This window comes from Salminus brasiliensis, chromosome 17 (genome assembly GCF_030463535.1).
Source record: "Salminus brasiliensis chromosome 17, fSalBra1.hap2, whole genome shotgun sequence".
NCBI classification, from domain to species: Eukaryota; Metazoa; Chordata; class Actinopteri; order Characiformes; family Bryconidae; genus Salminus; species Salminus brasiliensis.
In genome coordinates, this window is record NC_132894.1 from 28,237,956 (window position 1) to 28,262,612 (window position 24,657).

The 24,657-nt window shown below is 41.9% G+C and overlaps 1 protein-coding gene across 1 annotated transcript in view; it reads left to right on the forward strand.

Annotated features, from left to right (window-relative positions):
- The first annotated feature begins 18,972 nt into the window (after positions 1 to 18,972).
- The window catches only part of galnt18b (UDP-N-acetyl-alpha-D-galactosamine:polypeptide N-acetylgalactosaminyltransferase 18b), a 106,385-nt gene continuing 100,700 nt past the window's right edge, over positions 18,973 to 24,657 (forward strand). The window contains exon 1 of the mRNA XM_072661039.1: positions 18,973 to 19,712. Within this exon, the coding sequence (XP_072517140.1) occupies positions 19,475 to 19,712 (238 nt within the window). The 5' untranslated portion in view covers positions 18,973 to 19,474. The remainder of the gene's footprint in view (positions 19,713 to 24,657) is intronic.

The following is a 24,657-nucleotide window of genomic DNA, read 5'->3' on the forward strand; positions in this document are numbered from 1 at the left end:
TAAATAGGTTTGACATTTGGAGGAAATCTGTGTTCGCTCGCACATGTTGGTTGAAGGGGTGCTTTCGTCCTGTAAAATGACTTGCAGTGAATTAACTCTAACTTGAAGCATGTCTTAAACTGCGGGTTCATTGATTTAGGTATAGATCTTAGTGACAAAGGGTCTGTGTGGGAAATCACTAAACAATATATACCGTAAAATAAATAAGTGCTTTTAATTTTCATGTTTCATGAGTTTAAGGTAGCATGTAAACCCTGTTGCAGGGTCATTCTTCAGTCCATACATCAACTATATCCTATATATCCATTATACTGTATATCTTTATGGTTTCTTAAGAAAAAACAACATCTTTGCATCATTCTTACATAATAATATATAGACATAATACAATACAATGTGACCATTCATACTCTTTTTCCCAGACATGTTCTTTTTTTGGGACTTAAAAATGCATCTAGCTGGGATTTCTAAATGAAAAAAAAGTGTTTGCTCCTTTAAAACAACTGTACTGTACTACACTGTAACACAAGTACACAATCCACAGCAATGATAGCCTGGCTGCCTGTTTTAGTAGCTAGTCATAAAATATCTTACCAGCTCAGCAAAAAAAAGTCAACTCAGCATCACTTTAATCCTTTCAGGTCACAGACCTTCACCACCTTACAGAAGCCGAGTCAGTATTATTGTATATTATTATTATTATTATTATTATTATTATATATTATTGGTGTTAGCAGCACTGTGGTTGCTCAGCTAACCAGCAAACAGTGCCGGATACTGTTTCAGAGGCTGTGCATATTGACATAAGTCAATATAAACACATGACAAAGCCTAAAAAATTCAGGGAGAACCTACCAGACCACTCTGTTTTTAGAATGAATAAGTTACACATTGCAGGGATGTTGACGCCAGTACACTGATACCATTTATTACAATGTTTTGTCCCCGCTTTACTCAGAAATACTCCTGCTTTCAGTTGAAACAAAAAAAAAAACATAAGGACTGCTGCTTTAAACCACACCTGAGCACCTTTTACCCCAACATCTGCTGCACTTCATCTAATTAAAAGTGACTAATTGCACTGTTTGTTATGAAATGTGCAGCTGATCAGTGTCCTTTAAGCACTGACGATACCCTCGATATGCTCAGAAAAGCATGTTGTGTACCACAATAACAAAACCTGATATCACGATACAATGAACCATCATCATATTAATACTAATACATTTTATGCATTATATAAAATACATATTAGATTACAGATATTTCCAACAACAATTTCAAATAACATTAAATTAGGTCCACCATATGGAACACACTGTGCTTTCCGGTAGTGTGAAGCAGTAATTCAATTAGGAACAGTAATTAAACAGAGTGAGTAAATACGTTTTCCTTCATTTAATGCTGAAACTTGAGTATGTCTGGACATTCAGGCTCCTCTGGTTAATCATTCAGAGTCTCTCCAACTGGGCTGAATGGCGGGTCTGAATTATTAACTCAACGAGAGCCAGAACGCTTGGTGCCTGCTTGGCATCGATTTTGTTCTCATTTACACTAAAGCTGTTCTAGGGCTGCCGTTACCGCCTCCGCTTGATTGGGTTATCTGAGCCCATCATCGTCTTGTGTTTCACTCAGTGAATTAAGCTATGAAAAGGCAATTATGTCACGATTCAATAGCCTTTATATTTTATTTGATTTTCCTTCAGCCTACTAAAGGAGGGATCTGTCTTCTGCTGTTTTTTCACATTACACACCATTTGGCCTGCACAGCAAGGTGGATCAGTTACCACTTCATCTCACCAGCCTTCCAGTCAGAAGTGTAGACTCCAGGTTCAAAGGCCTTGGCCAAGGCACGCCCAATGTGGGGCTCTCAGAATTTATTGGCAATGATCACAAATCCATCGACACACACTCCTGCGATAAACTGCTCAGACGCCAAAGCAGCAAACGAGTGGCAGAGGTCAACAAGGCCAGTGCAGAAGCCTCAGACGGCAGACACAGCGATCACGACCCCTATCTCCAATATCCACTCTGGGCTGTTTACTGCCGGCTCCATGACTGTCGCGGCAAATCCGTGATTCACCACTTACCCGGGCCCATGGAGGCCACTTGTTCAAACCGAATTAGCTCTGAATGTCGCACACACGCACGTTCCAGCGAGCACGCAGGACATGAACGCCGCCCTCCGTAGCGTTTACACTGAAGGGATGCTACCACAGCTGGAGATGAATAGCGCAGGGCCGCGAGGCAAGGAAAATCTGCTGAACTGTAATTTATTTCCTTCTATTCGTATCACAGTCAAAAGAAGAGAAAAAGTGCTTAAGACATGCAAAAAAGTCAAAGATGGACTGTGATTTTACCGTCATCTGCGGCACCACGGTTCACATTCTCAGTGCGAAAAGGGTTGATGAAGTTGGCTGGCGAAAAAGCTGGCACATGTTGTGTACTAGCGGAACATTCAAATCTCATGTTCTCACACTAATTACTGGGGCGAAATCACTAAGGAGCCATAGTGGAATAAAAGAGACTTGCTTTTGGCATTGCACAGCCCTCAAAAGCAGCTGTTATTATATGGGTGATATTGTAGGTGTCTGATTTCCTCTGGATGGCGAAATGACTCTGTCCACCTATGTGCGTGGTGGTTGGCAAATGGTGATTCATTCCAAATGTACTAAATCATAGCGTCCGGGAATTTTCCGAAGACTGGTCAGAAAATGAAGTCTAGTACTTGAAAGCGTTAATGAGTGTTGTGATTTATGGATTCACAGAGATGGGACAGATGGAGAAGGTTAACAGAAATTAAAGTGTAAATGTCTATTTCTTCATCCATTTAGGCAATGATACACAAGAGGGAGAGCTATCTGTGAGATACTGGTGTATCTGCCGTAAACAAGGCCACACAAGTCCAAAGATCAGAACCAGTGCCACAGTAAAACGCCTCACAGTACAACATGACCTGGAGTGTACTGTGGCGATGAGGACGCAAGAACTGGTTAACAAGACTCTGAAACTGTAAGCTGGCACTGCATGTTTAGCTAAATGCTTTTGTTTTACTGTTGAGTTCAAACCAACCGCTGACTCCACCTTTAACTGGAAGGTTACCTCGAGCCAGGGGTTCTTCTATAGCTTCGCTTCAAAGCAACACCTCTGGACCTTGTAGTTTTGAAACTGTACAGACTCAAATCGATGTCAGTCGTGACCAAGCCTGTTGTTGGGTTCGACAGCATCCAGCTGTTCTTCATGACCCAGTAGGGAAACCAGTGGTTATACACATGTACAGTCTTGCATTGACCTTCTCCTATGGACGAACATTCCAAAGGCCAAACGAGACACCAGAGCAGTTTCCAGTCTGTCACTTTCCTTTTCCTTCATCACTTTAATGCTTCTTTTAAGACTCCTGTGTTAGTTTTCAGGCTCACCGGTATGTGGCAACTAATTATCTCTGGAACGAGAGGTTGAATTAAACGATTCCTCTTGTCTGTGTTATCCTTATTTGACTTTGCAGGGGTTTTTTTCAGTGTTCCAAAGAGCCCAAATCCCAGCTAGACAAGCACACTGCATCTGCTTAATCTTATTTCCCCAATCCCCTGTGACATCACAAATGATTTGCCTTGACTACTCATCTTTATAAATGAAAACCTAGCAATTGCATCATCTCCAGCGTAATTCTTTTCAGAGATTACCTGTTTTTTTCAGCCTGATGGCTCATGAAAAGATTAAAGATGGAGCTTGTGGCTGCATTTCTTATGGAACTGAAAAGCACTAGCTCTGTTCAGACTCAGCGGGGGGAAGTTGCTGAAGACCTTTGGATTGTAGTCTGGTTTGCACTTACCCAGAATGGTCACACTGGCTAATTCATACAATTAAGCTCCTGAGTGGCCCAGCTATTGTTGGACCTGTTTTTGGGAGAACCTTAGTGTTGCCACTGCTTTCTGTTCCAGGAAAGTCCTAGAGAGGCCCTCCCTCTCCCCCATCACTCAATGCAGTGCTAAGCAGTTGAGCTGCCTATTAGCTGACATAGTACTTAGTGTTCTCCTCCAAGCGTGTTCAGCTGCACAGTGATGTTGCATTCTATTAATAGCAGTATAAAAAGAAGTGGGTGGCTTGGAGGAAACACATACTAGCTTTCACCCTCCCAACACTGGCAGCATTGTCTTATAATGGGAGTACTGGTTAGTCGGTGGGAATTGAGAGTGAACACTTAATGACTCATCTTAAGCAAACCCAGAGAATATACTTGCCTGCGGAGTATAAAAAATGCAGATATGGACATTAATGAGTTAAATATGCATTATAGTGAGCCACTATATACTACCCCTGTGCCTAACTAAGACCACTGGTCATTTCAAAGTCAGAGTTGACAAGCTGACCACATTAGGATTTATCTCAGTTTCTATCTTTGCATATTCCAAAGACGCATTAGGACGGCCAATAAAGCAGCTTAGCTACTCGAATCCCCCCAGCAGATCTCTTTAAAGGTGTTAGGAGGGATATTAAATGAATTACTTATGTCTGTCTAATGCTTGCTCTGTAATCCCAGATCACACAGAGAGGCAGCAGTCACAGCATCTGCCTTGTTCTGTTCAGCGTCTCCAGACAGTCATCGGCCATGCCGTCATTAAGATTAAGCATTTGCCACGAGGGTGCCTGAAACAGATCTTTTGGTCTTGGACCCAAATGACCGCTGATAACCTAGACAGACAGATGTCCTTATACTGTATGACGTCCTGGGTTTAAGCAGCTTATAAGATCTTTATACTAATTTACATTTACATTTGTGGCATTTAGCAGACGCTTTTATCTAGAGCGACTTACAAAAGTGCTTCACTGTTTCCTCAGCTAGTTTGAATAGACTAAAATTCAAAGATACCTCTAAGCTTAGATACAACTAAACACAAGTCAATAAGGAGACCATAATACTCTAATCTTTGCTCGAGTACTCTCGGAAGAGGTGGGTCTTCAGTCTGCGTTTGAAGACAGCGAGCACCTCTGCTGTTCGGATACCCAGGGGAAGCTCGTTCCACCACTTCGGTGCAGGACAGAAAAAGGCCTGGACGCTTGTCTTCCGTGGATCTTAAGGGACAGCGGGTCGAGCTGAGCCGTACTTGAAGCTCGAATAGCTCTTGGTGCAGATCAGCTTTTGACCAAGTATGGAGGGGCTGGTCCATTTTTGGCTTTGTAGGCCAGCATCACAGTTGCTTGTGTGCAAAGCAGCTACAGGAAGTCAGTGAAGAGAATACAGCAGAAGAGTTACATGGCTGAAATTAATAGTGTTTCTCAACCTTTCTTTAAGTGACCATTTTTAATTTCATTTATTTTTTACTTGTTTTTTAATGTTTATTTATGTTTTGGTGATCTACAATTCTCTATTTTATTCATTAATTCATTATTTAAGTAGTATTTATTATTTTTCTTTACAGTTGTTTGCATAAAGTTATATTATAAAAAAATATTAGTATTATTATTATAAGATTTTATTAATATTGTATTTAGAACTTTCTTTTTAGAGCACTTTGCAACGATACAAAGGGCACAAAGCCAGACATGTAAATAAATAATGATAACATAATAATAATAATAATAATAATAATAATAATTATTATTATTATTATAAAGAGTAGTAGTGAAAATACTTTTATAATAAATAATCACCAATAATACGTTTATACGTATTATAAATATGTTTTATACTACTTACATTTTCGTAATTTATTTATAATATATATTTATATTAGTTCTATTTATTACAGGCTAAGTAAATAGTTCTAATAAAAAATCTTTTTTTTTAAATATACTGTATTTTTATGTCTCATTTTTTGCCGTGTGGAGCCCTAGAAATGGAAATGGATGCATAATTCTCTCTCCTTCTCTTTCTCCCTTTTGCTCTTTCTTCCACTCAGTGCATTCCCAAGTGGCAGCCCATCTCAGTCAATGAGCAAAATTGGAGACAAGCTATTTCATGTAAGACTGCGATATTTTGTGGCAAGGCCCGGCCCAGCACATCCATTTCAGTGATGGGTCATCAAAGACCTTGGAGCACATTTCGCTCTCGGATGCCGCTGAGCGAATTTAAAAAAGAATTCCAGCACTCTCGGTCAAAAGCGAGACAGTGACCAATTTGGGATTCAATTTGCATGTATTCTCGTAAGGCAGAAAAGCCGGGCCTGGCATGAATATTGGATGATGTTTATCTACTCATGAATTCACAAATGCGACCCTATTTTCATGGCGCCCCTCAGTGAATCATACTTCATTTGTGTTTTGACAAATAAATACGAGTTTTGTACCGGCGGTGCACAGTGGCGTGTTTTGAGTCAAGCAGGGACACTTAAAGGGCCACGGGCCTGCACTTACTGCCTAAGTGAACATCATTTTACACAGTAAGCGAGCAAATCTGCACTGTGAACTGATTTTCTGTCCTGAAGCACTGAAGGACCAGCGCCAACAGGATGAGCACAAAGAGACTTTGTTAGCCTTAATCCTACAATTAGACCTAATCTAGCTATCATTAAACTTAATCCAGCTGTCAGTCAAAGTCAGTTACAGGGGTCAGGCAGAGGGAGACTGGGTTAGTGTAGGCATCTGCAGATCTGACAACAGAAGTTCTAGAAACTTTCCAGAACTAGAAAAACACAAGAAACCAGGAAATCAGTTGTATTAAAAAATTTGGGCACCTCTGATGAAATTACATGTATTGTTGATTTTTAAAGTAAAAATAAGTGCCTAAAATGATGTGTACTTACAAATAATGTACAAATGTATTTTTTGTTGGGTTAACCCAACTTAGTTTAGTTAAAAGTTCTCCTAACTAACAATTTTTGAATTTGTGCATCTGCATCTCAATTTGGACAACAACACTTTTTTTTAATTGAGCCTCAAAAGCATCAGTAAATGAGCTGTAGCTGAAATTGCATAAATATCATGTAAGATGTTTAGCCAATGTTCCTCATCCTCAAGGTGTTTACTGTTTGTTTCAACCTGCAGGTTGGGACTTCCCCTATCACATGATGCGCCCAGACTGGGAAGCTCCTGAGAACAGAGCGCAGAGCTGAGAGCTTGCTGAGATTTGAGCATGGAGGACTGTGACCATGGAGGACTATGACCATGGAGGACTGTGGTGTTGATGGGATTTTAACTCATCTTCTGGATCTTGACAAGCAGGCATGTAGACAGTTACTCCACTCTAGAGCTGTGAAGCCATGTACATGTCTGTGCCCAAAAAAAAAAAACAGACAGGTAAAGTATATTTCATAGCTCAGGGGTGGCGCAACAGTCTAAGGGCCTTTAAACACTTGTCCCTAATGCACAAGTCTTAAAGTAGTAGGAGCTACGTTTGTCCGTTCATTGCTTTTCCTTATTTTTCTTGAATAGAAACACGAAGCGAAGAAGTGCGCTTGCTGGAGTCTGGAGTCATTTCACCATACGTGGACACCATGGATAATAGGATGCCACTGTCACAACAAGTCAGAGTGTTACATTTCTTCCCTCCTAAATATTTCTAGATATTTAGTTAATATTCAATTATTTGTCAATCATTTCTAAATATTTTTGACAAGAGGAGGATGGGTCCCACTTATGAGTCTTGGTTCCTCTCAAGGTTTCTTCCTCCAGCTCTGTGGGAGTTTTTCCTTGCCACTGTTGCCTTCAGCCTGCTAACCGTGGGTCCCTGTGCTATACAAATAAATTTGAATTGTCTTGATTTTTTTTTGGATTCATTTAAAAAATGAACTAAACTTTTCGTTTAAACAGGGGGTTCCAAGCTTTTACACATGACTATGCATTATTGTCACAACCTAAACTTTGTTTTCCCAAAGAAAAGGAAGAGACTCTCAGGGCAGAATCAAGGACTATCACAAAATTCAACTGGGAGTGCGCCTCAAAACAACACTTTGCTGCACTGGCGGCGTGTTATGGGTGTTGGTAATGCCGTTGTCTTTGTATGAGAGATTGTATTTGTCGCAGGAAGCCCCTGCCAACACTGCCATAATTCAAGCCTGTAGAGGAGCTGAGGCACAGACTGTAACTGGCACTATCGTATATCCGTCATAATTGCCACTTAGTGTCTCCAAGCCAGCCAATAAGAATAACTTATGGGTGCAGCAAAGACATTTCAATGGCACTGCGTATTCTTCACCCAGTAAGGGGACGCCATTGCTGTGTGCATTCTGAGGCGATGAGAGGAGACATAAGAAGCCTCCAATTAAGCTCATACAGCATGTAGCATTTGTCTCTGTCCTGTCTAATAACAGGATGTTCTCGGATGCTCACGGCGCCCGTCTGAGCGCGCCGGATATTTCCGTGAGGCAGCAGCACCTAACGACCATCTGGCTGGGATGAGTATGGAGTGGAGGAAAGTCTTATTGGGATCATTTTTTAATCATTAAGGGGCTCCACGGGGGTCTGACTGAGGTGTTTGACTTTATGCTTGTTTTATGGCTTGGTATCATACCATGCAGTGGTCTTACAGATAAACCCCTGCAGCCAGGACACCCATGGTGCCTGCATGAAAGAACAAGCTCCCTTTGGTAAAGCTTGAATTCTAAATATCATGCTACGAGTGCAGAGAGTTTTCCATCAGTCTCTTTTATTGGATTTCTGAAAACCCTGAAAACTCTTGTTGGAAAAGCTGGAATCTGGTGCAATAGGTGCTTATAGAAGGAAGGTGTTTGGATCTGCGTCTTCCCAGGACTGGTAGCCCTGGTGGACTTCACGGGGGTTTGACGGGCCAAGCTAAAGTGGGACAACGACTTCTGTCCATGTTATATAGGTCTCTGCCTGCTCCATCCGGCATCTCCAATCTGTTCGGGCCAAGTACAGTTCACAGAGGGCTCTCAAACTGGCTCTACTGAGAGCTAATAAGGGTTGCTCATGGAAATACATTTTATTTTCACATGCCTTTTTGCTACTGGTGATACTGTATATTCAGAGTGACAGTGACTGTTGCAAAGCTTGTGGATATGCATGTGTATCAGCTTTATTCTTGACTATAGTTTGAATTATATGAATGTATCTCAGTAGCTGTAACAGCATAGAAATGGATAAAATAGTTAAGACCAGAGGAGGAAGGGTTCCCCCATGTGAGCCTGGGTTCCTCCGAAGGTTTCTTCCTCCAGCTCTCAGGGAGTTTTTTCTAGCCACTGTCGCCTTTGGCTTGCTCACTGGAGGTCTTAGGTTTTAATGTCTTGTTGATCTCTTGTTGATTACTGATTCTGTAAAGCTGCTTTGTGGTGCCACTGGTTGTAAAAAATACTATACAAATACATTTTTAAAAAGTAAGATTTGATATATCGTCTTATGTGGTTATTCGTGTGTATTTATATGGAATGCTGATGGTTTTTATCCAGACTGTCAAAACCGAAGTTGACACATTTGCATTTACATTTAAGGCATTTAGCAGACACTCTTATCCAGAGTGACTTACAGAAGTGCTTTGCTATTTACCCAAAAATAACCTCAGCTAGTTTGAATAGGCTAAAACTACACCAACTAAATACACCAACTAAAAATACACCAGGCTGAAAATACACCAACAAAGATCTCATTGAATATGTACATGTACTACTGAAGGGCACTCCAACCCCATCTGCACAAAGATATTTCTACATATTTCATGATTCTGATGATTTCTCATATTGATGTTTTGCAAAATACACACAACCCAGCTGGCCATGTATTTGAAGAAGATTTACGAAAACAGTGACAACACAGCATTCTGCTTCTCTTCATTATGGAGCTTCTAAACAAGGAGAAGCTCCTGCAGAAATGGTAAGAACTTCCCATTCTATTGTGGTTATGTTCAGGGTTAGGGTTTGAATATGTTTAGGCTATGGTTAAGGTTAAAGTTTAGGGATAGGTTAAGGGTTAGGTTAAGGAGTAACGGAAAACTCAAATAAGAAAAACGCCTAATAACTGCCTGAAAACTGCCTGAAAACTGCACTTTGCATGCCCAGTTTTGATTGGATATAGATGAGGCCCGTTTGGATTGAGTCACTGGTATACACTACTAGGTTAGCCAGACAGACAACCGGGGTAAAAACTGTGCAGTGTAACCCCGGCTTAAGTAATCTAACGTTCTGTAGTGTTGTTCTGGCAGTGTCTTATCCAGCCGGGTCTTACCTTCTTCAGGACATTATGTGGCATTTCAGGTTTTAATTGGAGGCTGTTGTATCCACTGAAGTGCACTGGAAATAAAAGCTGATTCTCATCAAATCAGTCTCACAGAATTCGATAGCCTCCTATGATTGTGAGCAATCTCGGCCCACACTGATTGAATGTGATGGTAACAGACATCCCCCATGGAAATGTAATCCGTTCAATCAGCCATGCAAACTGCTTAGGCGATACAAGCCCCCCTTCGCCAGGACAATCAATCAGCTGATCTGTACTTTGTACGAGGAGGGGCTGCTCTCACTCATCCAGCACGCCAACTTCGAATTAGGCACTCGAGTTCTGTTGTTGGAACCGTGTTAAAAGGTCTTTAATACTGCAGCTGTGTCCTCCCTCCAGACCCGTCCGTTCTCCACAGCGTAAATCAGATGTCTCGCACAGCGGCCTTTCACTGGGGCTGAGCCTTCATTGATCATGTGGAGCCGAGCCATTCTCCCACACGTCACTCAGACGAGGGGAAAGATGGATACACTGATATGACCCATGGGCTTTTTTTTTTGTCTCCAGAAAGTGGAGTTTATGGAAAGAGCAAACCAGGAGAGCAGTGATCCCTTCGTCTTCTGGTTTCTTCACTCAGAAGAAGGTCATGTTCAAAGGCTAGGCAGAACTAATCTCCAAGGAACCATTGTTGGTTCCAGACTTTCACTGTGCTCTCCCATATTTACACTCTTCTAGAACGAACTCTCCCTTCACAGTATTCTACAAAAGTCTTCCATGTTTTCACACTGTTTCAGATTGTTCTTCTCTGTTTACACTTAGAAAGTTCTCATTTATTCACACTGTTCTAGAATGTTCTTCCATATTTACACTTAAAATGTAATTTATTAACATTTTCTAGAATGTTCTAGAATGTGCTCTCACTGCACATTGTTCTAGAGTCTTGTCCCCATTCACCCTGTTTTATAATGTTCTCATCTATTCCCACAGTTCTAGAATGTGCTCTTCCTTCACACTCTTCTAGAATGTACTCCCATACTCAGGGAGCACTATTATATTCTCTGCTATTCACACAAAGAAGGTTCTCCTGTTCTAAAATGTTCTCTCATATTCACACTGTTCTAGAATGTTCTCCCATATTCGGGCAGCACTATTATATTCTCTGCTATTCACACAAATAAGGTTCTCATGTTCTAAAATGTTCTCCCATATTCACACTGTTCTAGTATATTCTCTGCTGTTCACACAAAGTATGTTCTCCTTTATTTACACTGTTCTAGAATGTTCTTCCATATTTACACTTAAAATGTAATTTATTAACATTTTCTAGAATGTTCTAGAATGTGCTCTCACTGCACATTGTTCTAGAGTCTTGTCCCCATTCACCCTGTTTTATAATGTTCTCATCTATTCACACAGTTCTGGAATGTGCCCTTCCTTCACACTGGATTATTTGTTCAATAACTTTTAGCTAATAATAATTTTTAGCTAGAATAAATGCAAATAAATTTAATCAGTGCTATTAATAAAGGTGTTTTATTTGCTTTATTTGTTTGAATCCCTCAATGTTTTTTTATCTGCTCAAGTAGCTGAAATTAGATTGCTGGTAAAAACTGTTTCATTTGTTGGTGTTGTTGGGCTGGAAGATTGCAGACCCCCTGGAGCGAGAGGACACAAGGGCAGCCACGGCATCCCTGCTGTGCCAGAAATACTCTTGGTCATAATTCTCTTAGTTGTTTGAACTGTACATCTGTCATAATTAACCGTCTTTAGCTGTGACCAGAGAGCAGATCCAGCCTGCATATTTCTTCCGTCCTCCGCCATGGGCCGACGTTACCTTGTGTGTGAGCGGTATGACAGAGAAGCCTCAGAGGAACAGTAAAGCTCTCCATTTCTTTCAAAGCAGATAAGACAGCCAGGGCTCATGGACGGCACCTTCTGCAGCATGCTGGACGTGACTTCCAGTTTTCACAAAGAGAAACTGTGTCTCAACAGACAAAGCGATGTTGCCCCCGGTGCGCAATTAAACAGAGGGAAATGTGTGATATTAAATCAATGGTGTGAAAACTCCCCTGCAAGTAAGGTGTGGGTGTTTCCTCCGCGTAAAGCGACACCAGCACCAACCTGAGCTTGTTGAAGAACAGGCCAGCCGAAGTATTCCTACCTACAAGCATAAGTAGGAGAGCTTGGAAAAACAAAAATAGGTGGTAGACAAACTGCTGCTTTCAACAGTGTCTGAGACAGAGAGCCCCCACTGTTCCACAGTTAAATGAGCTATGACTATTTGCGGCGGCCTTTAATGGAATCCGTTCCTCTGTTGCACTCAATTTAGCTCATCACAAATGAAAAGAGGAGCGGAAACGGCAAAGACAACATGCATCTGGGTTCGGTGAGAATTATTATATGATTGAATGATAAAATCAAATCTTCTCATGTTATAAAACCTTAGTTTATGTCCAGTGAGCTGCATAATCATCATATGCGCTCACCCCGCTATTAGAAAACCTCTGCGCCCTCCCCGCTGAACCCTGCAGGCATCGCTAGCCTCGGAGGCCCGCAGTGTCGGCGTCATTAAAATGCAATGAGAAGTTCTTTTTTTTCTGAAGATAATGAATAATACAAGGCGGGCCTGCAGGCACAAACAAGAAGTCAGTGATGTCACAATTTGGGTTTAATGTGACAGTCGAAGACACTGTCATTATTGTTGGCTGGAGATGAGTGTATGAGAGCCCGCACTGTGATTTCAGATTTATTGACGTTGTGAATGCGCCTGTTTTGATTGAGCGCTGGAGAAGGCCTGATGAGCTATTGTCATTTTTCGCAAGGCTGACTCCGCAGTTTCTGGAGAACTCAAGATCACACAGATTGGTTTTCATTCACAGTCAGGACGTTGGATCGGGCATGTGTCTGGTGTTTATTTCATGTATGTAGTCTTGTGCTGAGGCTTGGGCGCCCTTGGACATTTCTCCTGTAGTTTTCACCTTTGGGCACCCTTCGTTTTTGCTGCACTGCCTAGAGGGCAAGCTTAGAGGAGGCAATTTCGCTTACTGACTGGCTGACTCACTGATTTTGCTGGAATGTACATGCGCAAGGACTGCTTCTTGTTTCCGGTCCGAGGCCATTTTGCCAAAAAGATAATAAGACTATGTGCTGATGAGAGGAGAGTTGGGTCTTCTTGCTTGAAATATCATTGTAAAGTGAGGTGGTGCTGCGGGAACCGCTGACCTCGCCCAGCATCACCACCGTGGCATTAGTATCGCTACTGCATTGGCTGTATTACTACCACAGCGATCACCGGTCTCGCCTAGAAGCGCTTCTGCGGCATTAGCATCGCTATTGTGCATTAGCATCACTTTCTCGGAATTAGCATTGTTATTACGCCTTTAGCATCACTACCGTAATGTTAGCAATGCTGCGGCATTGATCTCTAACTTTGGCCAGCATCACTACCATGGCGACCACTGGCCCTGCCCAGCATCTCTATTGCGCCAGTATCATTGCTACCATTCCAGCTGTCGGCCTCATTAGCAACGCTAACACGTCATCATGAGGACCTGGGCCCTGCAAATCTAAAAACTAGTAAATATGGGGTCTTCAGGCTCTGAGGGTGAGCCTCGAGTGCTTTACCAGGCAGGGTCACATGAAATGGTACATAAAACAGTATAGATCCATCACTCTATGCCACAGAACTTTAAAAAAAAATAAAGATCAGATATTTGGGTCCCAAATTCCCCACTGACAATCAATGCAGCCAGTAGCGGTCCAGTATCTCTTTTAATTATTTCCACTCTTCTTCACAGAAGGACTCTTGGCCTGAGACAATCTTTGGTTATCTTGCATGCACAGCAATCAGAGACTGCTCATTAACCCCAAAGGAACCAGGGGGCCCCCAAAAGCACCAAGATATCATGATGAAAACATGTATTTTAAAAATAACATTGAATAATAAAATGAAATGGTATCACACAGGTAAAAGCAATTTTTATATTCATTTATTTTCATAGTTGGCACACTAATACTAGGTTAATCAATTTCTGCTGTTGGCTGCTGCCACTGTTGGGCAAATGCAGATATGCACTGCTTGGATGGTCGATAAAGGCCATTGTACATTTTTTTGAAATTGTACATTTGTGACTGAAAGACCATTTCAGGATTCATACAATGTGTACTAAATATAGATTGATCCTGGTACAAATGCACAAATTACTGACACAGCCCATGCAGAAATCAAACGATTTGAATATCGCTATTGAGTGCTGGCATCACTTTTGCAGAATTAGCATTGATATTGTGCATTTAGCATTGCTTTCATGCTGTTGGAACCGCTGCAGAATCTCTGTGCAAAGGTTTGAGCACGTTACAGAATCTGGACTAACACCACCTTCAGACTTTTGGTAGGAATCACAGATTGCTTTCACTTTTTGTAGCTGAACCTTTTGAAGTGTAGTCCTTTTTCATAGGGTGGGACCCAAAATTCCTGGCAGCGCCCCTGCTCGCACACATTCTCACACATACACACACACACAAGAACACAGCTGTTCTGTTTTACAAAAGAGGACGCTAAAAACTGAGCACACGAATTGAAGAATTGGAGAGGCATCGCTCTGGTGTATTCCCAACCTCCTTTATGGCTTATTACCCCAGCGCTTACGTGTCAGTGTGCTTCTGGAGCACTCGACACAATTACTGGCATCAATCTTTTATGCCGCTTTGCTATAAGGCTGTGAAGAGATAGGCAGTGCTTATTCCCCCGGTGTGGAGCAGGCAAAAAAAAACAAACTCTCAGACACATTCATGTCACAGAGGAGTGCCACACATCGGCGCCAGCACAAAGAAGGCTGGGATCAATGCCATTCTGAATGAGCCCGAGCCCGCAGCATCACTTTACTGCTGCTGTGTCAGAGCAGAGGAGCTAGAACCATCAGAAGCAGCACTGTCACTTCACCTCACTCATCCCCTCTGTCAGTTGACCAGTCCATGCTTTTCTGTATGTTCCTTCTGAGCAGCCTTTGGGGGAGGTTGACAAGGTTATGCGAACTTGGCAGAATGTTTGCATGAATCCCATTCAACCTAATGAATCTAGGATGGAGTTTAGATTCACTGCAAATTGTTGTATTCCGGGGTCAAAAAGATCCACATTATGGCACTCTGGCTTTTTACACTGTAAATAATACAGTTTTGACTGACTGACTGACTGACTGACTTTGCTGGAATGCACATGCGAAAGGACTGCTTCTTGTTTGCCTGGAAGACGGTCCGAGGCCATTTTGCCACAAAGCTAACAAGACTATGTGCTGACGAGAGGAGAGTTGGGTCTCCTTGCTTGAAATATCATTGTAAGGTGAGGTGGTTCTGCAGCAACTGCTGACCTCGCCCAGCATCGACCAAAGAATGGCCCTCTGGCTTTTTACACTGTAAATAGTTGTGACAAAAATGTACATTTGAACTGATTATAGAGCATTTGTTTGAGTTAACTCAGCTTGGTCTAAAGTTACTTCTGCATCTCAGGTTGGTTAACAATACATATCAAGGTAATCCTCAAAAACATTAACCCCTTAACACTCAACAAGGCTTATTACACACTAAGTTGTATTAATCAGTAACTACAGCCCCTTTTGACAAACTGGTGGGGCTATTCTTTGGTTATAGAAGTTTGCAATAACACTTTCGGCCCGCCAGCGGGCCATAGGAAGGGGCTAATAAATGAGCTGCAGTTGAGAAGGAGGGGACATTTAAAAAATATATAATTTAGCAGCAGCTAAATATTAACATTGTATTGATGCAGAAGTAGAAATGTGAGTTAGGAGAAGTTAGTTAGTGAGTTATTGTTTTTATCATTTAAAGTTGGGAGTGGACACTGTTACAGCATTTTAAAGAGATCAAAGTGTGAGATTTTAGCAGTTATTTGCAGAGCAGATTGCAAAAGTATTATAAAATTTGAGAGGTCAGCAGCAATGCTTGGTCAGAAGTCATACCGGCCTAATGTATTTACCTTCTCAAACCACAACTAGTGCTGAATTTAAAAGTGTGACTGCTGATAAAACTTATTTTACATTATTTTACTCTGGTAAAGCTAGTGTTTGCACCTGGTTTGGGTTGGACTGAACCATTCCATGTCAGTTGGGGCTGGATTAAGATTTAGTTTGGTCATTTTTTCATGATCCCTGTCGATCACAGTTTTTAATTTTTTTTTTTTATTATTAATTATGTGTATGTAGCACTAGCAATGCTCCAAATAGTAGGATGGAAATGATGTCTTCTCTGATACATACGAAGCCAGCAACCATCTTTTTGGTTGCTGGCTCGGAGGAAAGTTCAGGGTCCCCAGCTCTACCGCACCGGCTAACAGACGCCTGTGCCGGCCAACATTACCTAATTGTGCTCTCTCTGACTCCGGACGCTGACGGCAAAGCAACATGGTTTGGGATTTGAACTTGTGACCCTGGGACATATTTAATTTAATAGTTTTTATTCTATGCTTTTCCCTGCTTTTAACATTTTTAGGTTAAATCTGCTTAATCTTTCCTTTGCAAATAAGTAATTCACTACAATAACCGCACTGGTCACTTGACACCAACAAATGCCTGAATATGCTATGATATTCAAAATAATATTTAATCTACTGTACCACTGATGTCCTCCTGTAGTTTATTGCTGTTATTGCTGAAATGTTATTCGTACAGATCGCCCTGTTCTCTGTTCTGAGCTTATAATAATCATCAAATCATCAAATCAGTCTCTGTCTTGTGGTTTAGAAAAGTATTAGAGTGCTCTCTATTGTACCAGGCAGTACATTTGAACAAATTCTCTCTCTGTCTTCCTGTCTCTTTCTGGCTTACTCTCTTATATATGAGCTTGTGTGTGTATGGGTGTGTGTTTTGCAAATATGGCAGCTTTAAGCAAGACCTCGGGCCCTCTTATTCATATGATTAATGAGGTGATGCAATCGAGGGGATGAATTATATTCAACACTTGGCATAAATAAACATTCCGGTTTGCTGTTGCTGATTTATCTTCGCTTGCTGTGATCAGGCAGTTTCAGTCTGACCCATAAGTGAATATGACAGAACAAGCCTGTACAGCCAATCAATGCCTTATTCGTGCACTTGTTTTTATTTCATGCTTAATTTGTTGACTTAGCAATAGGTCTAACTGCTCACTGAGTGAGCGTTTGGCAGACATAGTATGCTGGGAGGGAGACCAATAAGTCATTACTTTGGGCATTGTGGTACATTGTGGTGAATTGTGGTGGCTCAGCGGTTACAGCACCGGGCTTTCGATGAGTTGTGGGTTTAAAACCTGGCAATCTGCTCAATAAGCTGCCACTGCTGGGCCTTTGTGAAGGGCCCACCACTCCGGGCACGTGTACACACTGTCACTGTGTGTGTGTTTGATCACTAGTGTGCATGTGTGTGTTCACTGCACAGATGGGTAGTGCAAGGCAGAGGCCAAATTCCATCCAGGCGGCAAAAGGCCAAATTCCATTAGTGTCCAACACTAATGGTGAATATGGTTGTCTTGTCTTGTCAACAGTGTGATGTTACGGTCATGATAGTATTAATGACGGCCATGACCTAAGAAGGCCTCTACTACAAATTCACTGTGTTCATGGGTGCCCATGTCATTTATTTATTTATTTCTAATACTGCTCATATTTGTGTGGTTTTATGTACCAAAAACAGTCGTAATTTGTTTTTATATGACCATTTTGTCCAGGAACACAGCGGGTGGCCGTGTGCCAAAATGTGTTTGTGCTTGATCTGTGAGCTGAGTAAATACAGTACTTAGTTCATTATATAAGTGCTGCTTGACCTTGCCTACATTTAGACTCCTTTTATTTGATTCAAGCCCTTCTGTCCTCAGCGTAATCTAAACCTAATGTTCAGAACACAGTTCGTATTTAGTTTCTGAATTTATCATAGCATATCTAAAGTGCCATTATGCAACACATGCCACATGTGATAGTGCTGTTAATGCAATCTGTTCAATCAAACAAACAGTAACAGTAATATGTAAGCAGAGAAACAGTAATATGCCTTAGAATGTGCAAATCAGGGGTGCCCAAGGTCTGCCTAGGTCTGCTGTAAACGCCCCCTTTTCTGGGTGGATGTGTGATTTTTATTATTATTATTATTATTTAATTATATTATATTCTTATTTAAAAGATATCTTAGATTCTGAATGTGCACTGTAAGAGCTTTTAACAGTGTTTACACAATACATAATTATTGTTTTGTTTAATTGAGAGAATATTGTATATACATATATATATATATTTATTTTTTATTTTATTTTTTTTTCATGATATGGGTCCTTTTTATTTTAATGTGCTACACAATATCCTTTAAATATTAATAACTCTACATTATACATTATTAAGGCTAACGTAACTCCAGATCACCCGTTTAGGTTCATAGAAATGCTTTAACACCACAGTCGAGGCCTGTTCTCGCTTCTTTTTTTTTGGGGGGGGGGGGGGGGGGGGGGTGGAGGTACCCCAGCTATCGAGTGTCAAGGCCATAAACTGGCTGTTGTTTGAAACAGGGCTTAATCTCCCAAAGAGGAAAATTTCACCACTGACTTAATCTGCTTACTCGAATACCTCTGGAGGGAGAACATAACACACACACACACACACACACACACACACACACAGTACGAGCAAATCCTTATTAGTTAAGGAAACAGTGCTGCCATTGCCGTGTTTGGAAGCTGAGTGTTTTGGGGAGGGAGACTACGGAGAGACACGACTCCTCCTTCGCCGCCCTCGTCCCATCGTACAATCCGATTGGCTGAGAGTAGCTGAGGAAAATTACCCTACGCCCGCCCACCGGCCCCTCCCCTTTCCTATAACACGTTGCTGAGTGTTGGCGATGGAGGGGGTGAGGAGGTCGGAGCGTGCTGGACGCGGGGACGGTCATTGTATTTCACTCAGTGTTTTGTGGGGAAAGTCTCGGCAGTAGAGTGCGATATCGGAATGGAGGGAACTGAGGAATTTAAGTAGGAAAACCCGAGAAATTGACACACCCGGCGAGGCAGAGGCGACGGTAACTGTCATTTTGGGGGAGAAATTGAGAAAATCTGTGCACGCGGAAAGTGCGAGGCAGGAAGCCGAAGGGAATGCGCTGTTTGACCGATGGATGAATTTATCTAGGTCGTGAAGAAGAGCCGAGGAGAAATTCACACACGCGCGCGCGAACACACACACACAGACGCACACACACACACACAGACGCACACAGACGCACGCGCGCGCTGAGGTGAGGTGAGTGGGGCGACTTCGTCAGCTGGGGGAGGCAGGCAGCCGCACTTGTCCGCCGCCGAGCACCGGCTATCTGGCGGAGGGGGTGCTGCGGGCAGGCATGTCGGCATGGCTTGTACCAGGAGAACCAAAACTTTGGTGTCGACGTGTGTGATCCTCAGCGGCATGACCAACATCGTGTGCCTGCTGTACGTCGGCTGGGTCACCAATTACATCGCCAGCGTGTACATCAAAGTTCCCGTGCCTGTCCCGGCGAAAAAGTTGGATGGCGACAAAAAGGGGGAAACTCTGCGGATTATCGAGCGACTGGACCGGCTGGAGAACGTCGTCAACCAGCACATACAAGGTACGGCACTTTCCTGGAAACGCGGCTCTGGAGCCGGACGTTAGTGCGAAGCGCGGACCGCGGAGGGAGACGAGGATCAGCCTAGTCTCCATTAGCCACACTGGGTCAGGAGGACTGGCTGGCTGGTTTATTCATTTCTGTGGTAAATGAATACGTGGTTTGGTAATGAGCACTGCTGAGCACTGAAGGTTCACCTGCTGAACTAAGTTGTCGTTAAATTGCTACATTTTGTCAAACGTCAACAGCTGAAACTGGAAGCTGTTTTACTGTTTTCAGACTCGGGTACCGGGTCCACAGTACTAGCACAAATACCTGCTGCATGAGTGTGTTTACATACAGTATATGTGTGTGTGTGTGTGTGTGTGTGTGTGTGTGCATTAACTTGTACATTACCTGCTGCATAAGTGTGTTTACATACAGTATATATATGTGTGTGTGTGTGTGTGTGTGCATTAACTTGTACATTACCTGCTGCATAAGTGTGTTTACATACAGTATATATATGTGTGTGTGTGTGTGTGTGTGTGCATTAACTTGTACATTACCTGCTGCATAAGTGTGTTTACATACAGTATATGTGTGTGTGTGTGTGTGTGTGTGTGCATTAACTTGTACATTACCTGCTGCATAAGTGTGTTTACATACAGTATATATATGTGTGTGTGTGTGTGTGTGTGTGTGCATTAACTTGTACATTACCTGCTGCATAAGTGTGTTTACATACAGTATATATATGTGTGTGTGTGTGTGTGTGTGTGTGCATTAACTTGTACATTACCTGCTGCATAAGTGTGTTTACATACAGTATATATGTGTGTGTGTGTGTGTGTGTGCATTAACCTGTACATTACCTGCTGCATAAGTGTGTTTACATACAGTATATATATGTGTGTGTGTGTGTGTGTGTGTGTGCATTAACTTGTACATTACCTGCTGCATAAGTGTGTTTACATACAGTATATATGTGTGTGTGTGTGTGTGTGTGTGCATTAACCTGTACATTACCTGCTGCATAAGTGTGTTTACATACAGTATATATATGTGTGTGTGTGCATTAACTTGTACATTACTTGTACATTACCTGCTGCATAAGTGTGTTTACATACAGTATATATGTGTGTGTGTGTGTGTGTGTGTGTGTGTGTGCATTAACTTGTACATTACTTGTACATTACCTGCTGCATAAGTGTGTTTACATACAGTATATATATGTGTGTGTGTGTGCATTAACTTGTACATTACTTGTACATTACCTGCTGCATAAGTGTGTTTACATACAGTATATATGTGTGTGTGTGTGTGTGTGTGTGCATTAACTTGTACATTACTTGTACATTACCTGCTGCATAAGTGTGTTTACATACAGTATATATGTGTGTGTGTGTGTGTGTGTGTGTGTGTGCATTAACGTGTACATTAATCTTCATTTAGCCAGTACTGAGAGATAGAGGTAGCTAATATAACTAAGCACATAAAACTGAACTAAGGAATAAAATAATTTCTTGCAAGGAAAAAGTTTGGACACCCCCACATTTACTACTATTTAAAATCAGTCTAAAATCAGAAGCAGGTTTTCCTCATCAGCTGCAGATGATGAGAACATGATTAGAGAGGATTCTGGAGGAGCCTGTCGTATTTAAAACTCTTACAGACATTTAGTCTGGTTTGCTCTTGATTGTCGACTGAATGGGATCACCATGGCCAGATCTAAAGAGCTCTCTAAGGCCTTTCTTTCTGAGAAGGGGTTTAAAAGGATCTAAGAGCGGTTAAAAATCAGTCGTTCCACTGTCCACGCATACAGTTTACAAGTGGGACATTTAGAACAGCGGCCAGCATGGCCAGGTCAGGCTGGCAAAAGACCTTCAGTCCAAGAACAGGCCACAAGATGCGTGGAAATTCTCCAACGATCCTAAAATGTCATCACGGGACCTGCAGCAGCTCTTGCCACAATTATAGTGAAAGCACAGCATCTACCATCAGAAAGAGACAGCACATGTTTTTTTTTTTAAATCTATAAGTTTATTAGTTTTTCCATCACATTACTTGATGATGAATTGATGAATTAATTGATGAATCACATTGCTTCATGAATTTTCTTTTAACATAGATGGAGACAGCAGAAGTTTGCGTCTCATGGAAAGTGCACAAGGAGGAACCCTTGGTTAAAAAAACAAAACAAAAAAAGAATTTCAGGGCAAGATTCAAGATTCATCTGCCCAAAATCCCATTGTTTAATTGTCCTAGTTGTTGTCTTTTTGCCCAAAAAACTGCTCACACATGGGGTGTCGTAATTATTGCACATTACATGTATTCTACAGTAATTCTTTGAGAAGAGGTGGAAGCAGAGATACAGGTAAATAATGGTTGAGGCAAATGTATATTTATACATACACAGCATAACAGGAACTGAGCACAGATCCTTGGAGGCCTAGTCTGCATTGACACTGGAAGTCCATGCCCAGGTAAAGTGTGTTGGACTCCAGTGTAGAGTTGTCACAATATTGTATTCTGATACAATACTGTGATGAGCGTCAGTTTATGATACCATTTTCTATACCATGGGAGGAGGAGGAGATCTCCAGTCTCATGCCAAGTTAAAAAATGACCCTGATGCACACTGACTGCACTTTATTAGAAATGCTATCCCAATACTGGGAAGGGCCTCCCTTTAATGTCTAAAAATGCCTAAAGTCTTTGTGGCATGGATTCCACGAAGACCTTGGAATCTGAAAACTCAAAATCCTTTGAGATTTTTTAGGAGCACTCTCAAAACTGTTCCATTGAAACACCTTAATTTCGTGTTTTATTGGAATCAGATCCGATGAAACCAGTTCAAGATGACTTTTCCTTTTGAGAAATGGTGCATTACCATGCTGGACGTATGGAGAAAGTGTGACCACAAAGCGTTGCATATGGTCAGGAACAGTACTCAAGCCATGATTGATTCCACACACCATCGCACCACCTTCACCAGCCTGGACTGTCAACACAAGCCAGGTTGGGTTCATGGATTCATGCTGCTGGCCCCCATTTGTGACCCTACCATCTGTGTGCCTTAGCAGAAATCAGAATTGACCTGGCTACATTTTTCAGAACAGTTCTGGTGAGTCTGTGCCCCACTGCAGCCTCAGCTTTCTGTTTTCCATAGCGATCTTGTACTATTGTAGCCCATCTGCCTCAGGGTTGGACGTGTTGTGCATTCTGAGTTGCTTTTCCGCTTTCCACAGTTATACAGAGTGGTTATCTGAGTCACTGTAGCCTTTCTGTTAGCTCGGACCAGTCCGGCCATTCTCCCTTGACTTCTGAGCAGTGCCTGTAAAGTATGTAACATTTGTGCCCATGGTAAAGTGACTTTGCAGCCATAGAACTTCTGTTAATTATGATCCAGTTGGTTTGCAAGCAACACACACCAGCGCGGTCATGTCATGGCACCTGTCAAGGAGTGGGATATACATATTAGGCAGCAAGTGAACAGTCAGTTCATGTGACTGTGAAGTTGATGTGGTGGACACAGGAAAAACGGCAAGCATAAGGATCTGAGCCGCTTTGAGGGCCAGAATTCCTACACTCTTAAAGATAAAGGTTGCTTCAAATGGTTCTTTGAGCGTAGTACCATAGTAGAACCCCCTTTTTGGTTCCATGAAGTACCAATTGGTTAAATTGATAAAGAGACTTCACATCAATTAAAGGTTCTTTGAACCTTTAAAACTCACATATTTCTTTTACTGACGAGATTCCTTATGGAAACAAAAGTGGTTCTTCTACGGCATTGGAAGCACCTTTATTTTTGAGAGTGTAGATGACCATATCAGAGCATCTCAGAAAGATCAGGCAGGTCTTGTAGCGTGTTGTGGGGTATGCAGTGGTTAGTACCTACCAAAAGTGCTCCACCAGTGCAACAAGGTCAAACGGCTTAAAGGATCTGCTGCTAATGTCTCAGGGCCAGTTACCACAGGACACCTTCAGAGGTCTTTGAAGGCTGTTTTGGTGGCACGGGGCGGGACCTACACAATATTAGGCATGTACTTTAAGACAACATGGCTTTATTGTTATGGCTGATCAGTGTACAGTAGTAATATGGCATACGTTACACCATAATGTATAGTGTGCAGATATACAGTAGTGTGCCAGATGCAAATGCATCAAAGTACAGTGCAGCTGTAGTGAGGATATGACCTCAGATGTTCTGCTAAGCTGTTTGAGTGGATGGCAGAGATGCACAATATTACCACCATCACATTTCATACAGTAGAGTATCCTGCCCAGTCAAATCCAGCCAGCCTCCTAAATTCAGCCTATAGCAGTTCATTTAACTACAGTGAGGTAGTGGCTCATAACTCTATGAAGTCTATGACAGCTGACCTGCATTTGCTGTAAAATATGTACTAAGCTTTTACCATTGTAAGTGATTATTAAACCTTTAAACTGAGCACAGATATGGAGCTTTTGAGTGTTGAATTATTAATGTTGTTGCATTCGTATGGAGAACATAGCAGAGGTTATGCATCACAGTGCAGTTCTCCATTCAGAGCCAAATGTGCTAATTAAATTTCCAGGCTTTCTCCTGAAAAGCTTGGTGGACTTCTGGAGAGTTCTCAAACTTAACAGAGAGCAGCCCAATTTTTATTATTAAAGTATGGCAAATGTACTTTGCGCCTGCTGGGTAATGTCAGATTGGAATACTTTTGCTTGCACAAAGTAACTTCAATATGAATTAACTATTGCAAACACTGGAGAAAGGAAAATTATCTAAAAAAAGAAATTCTCACTCAAGTTATATAGCTTCTCCCAACGATGATCAAATATTACACATTTAAAATGCTCGTGGACCCTCTGTTTCCAGTGAAAGCCGGAGCGTGAATCATTTTTTTGCTCATTGTCAGTGCACAGTGGATTTTCCTGTAGAAAATGTTGTGCACGCTCGCAGGCCAGCAAACGGAGTGCG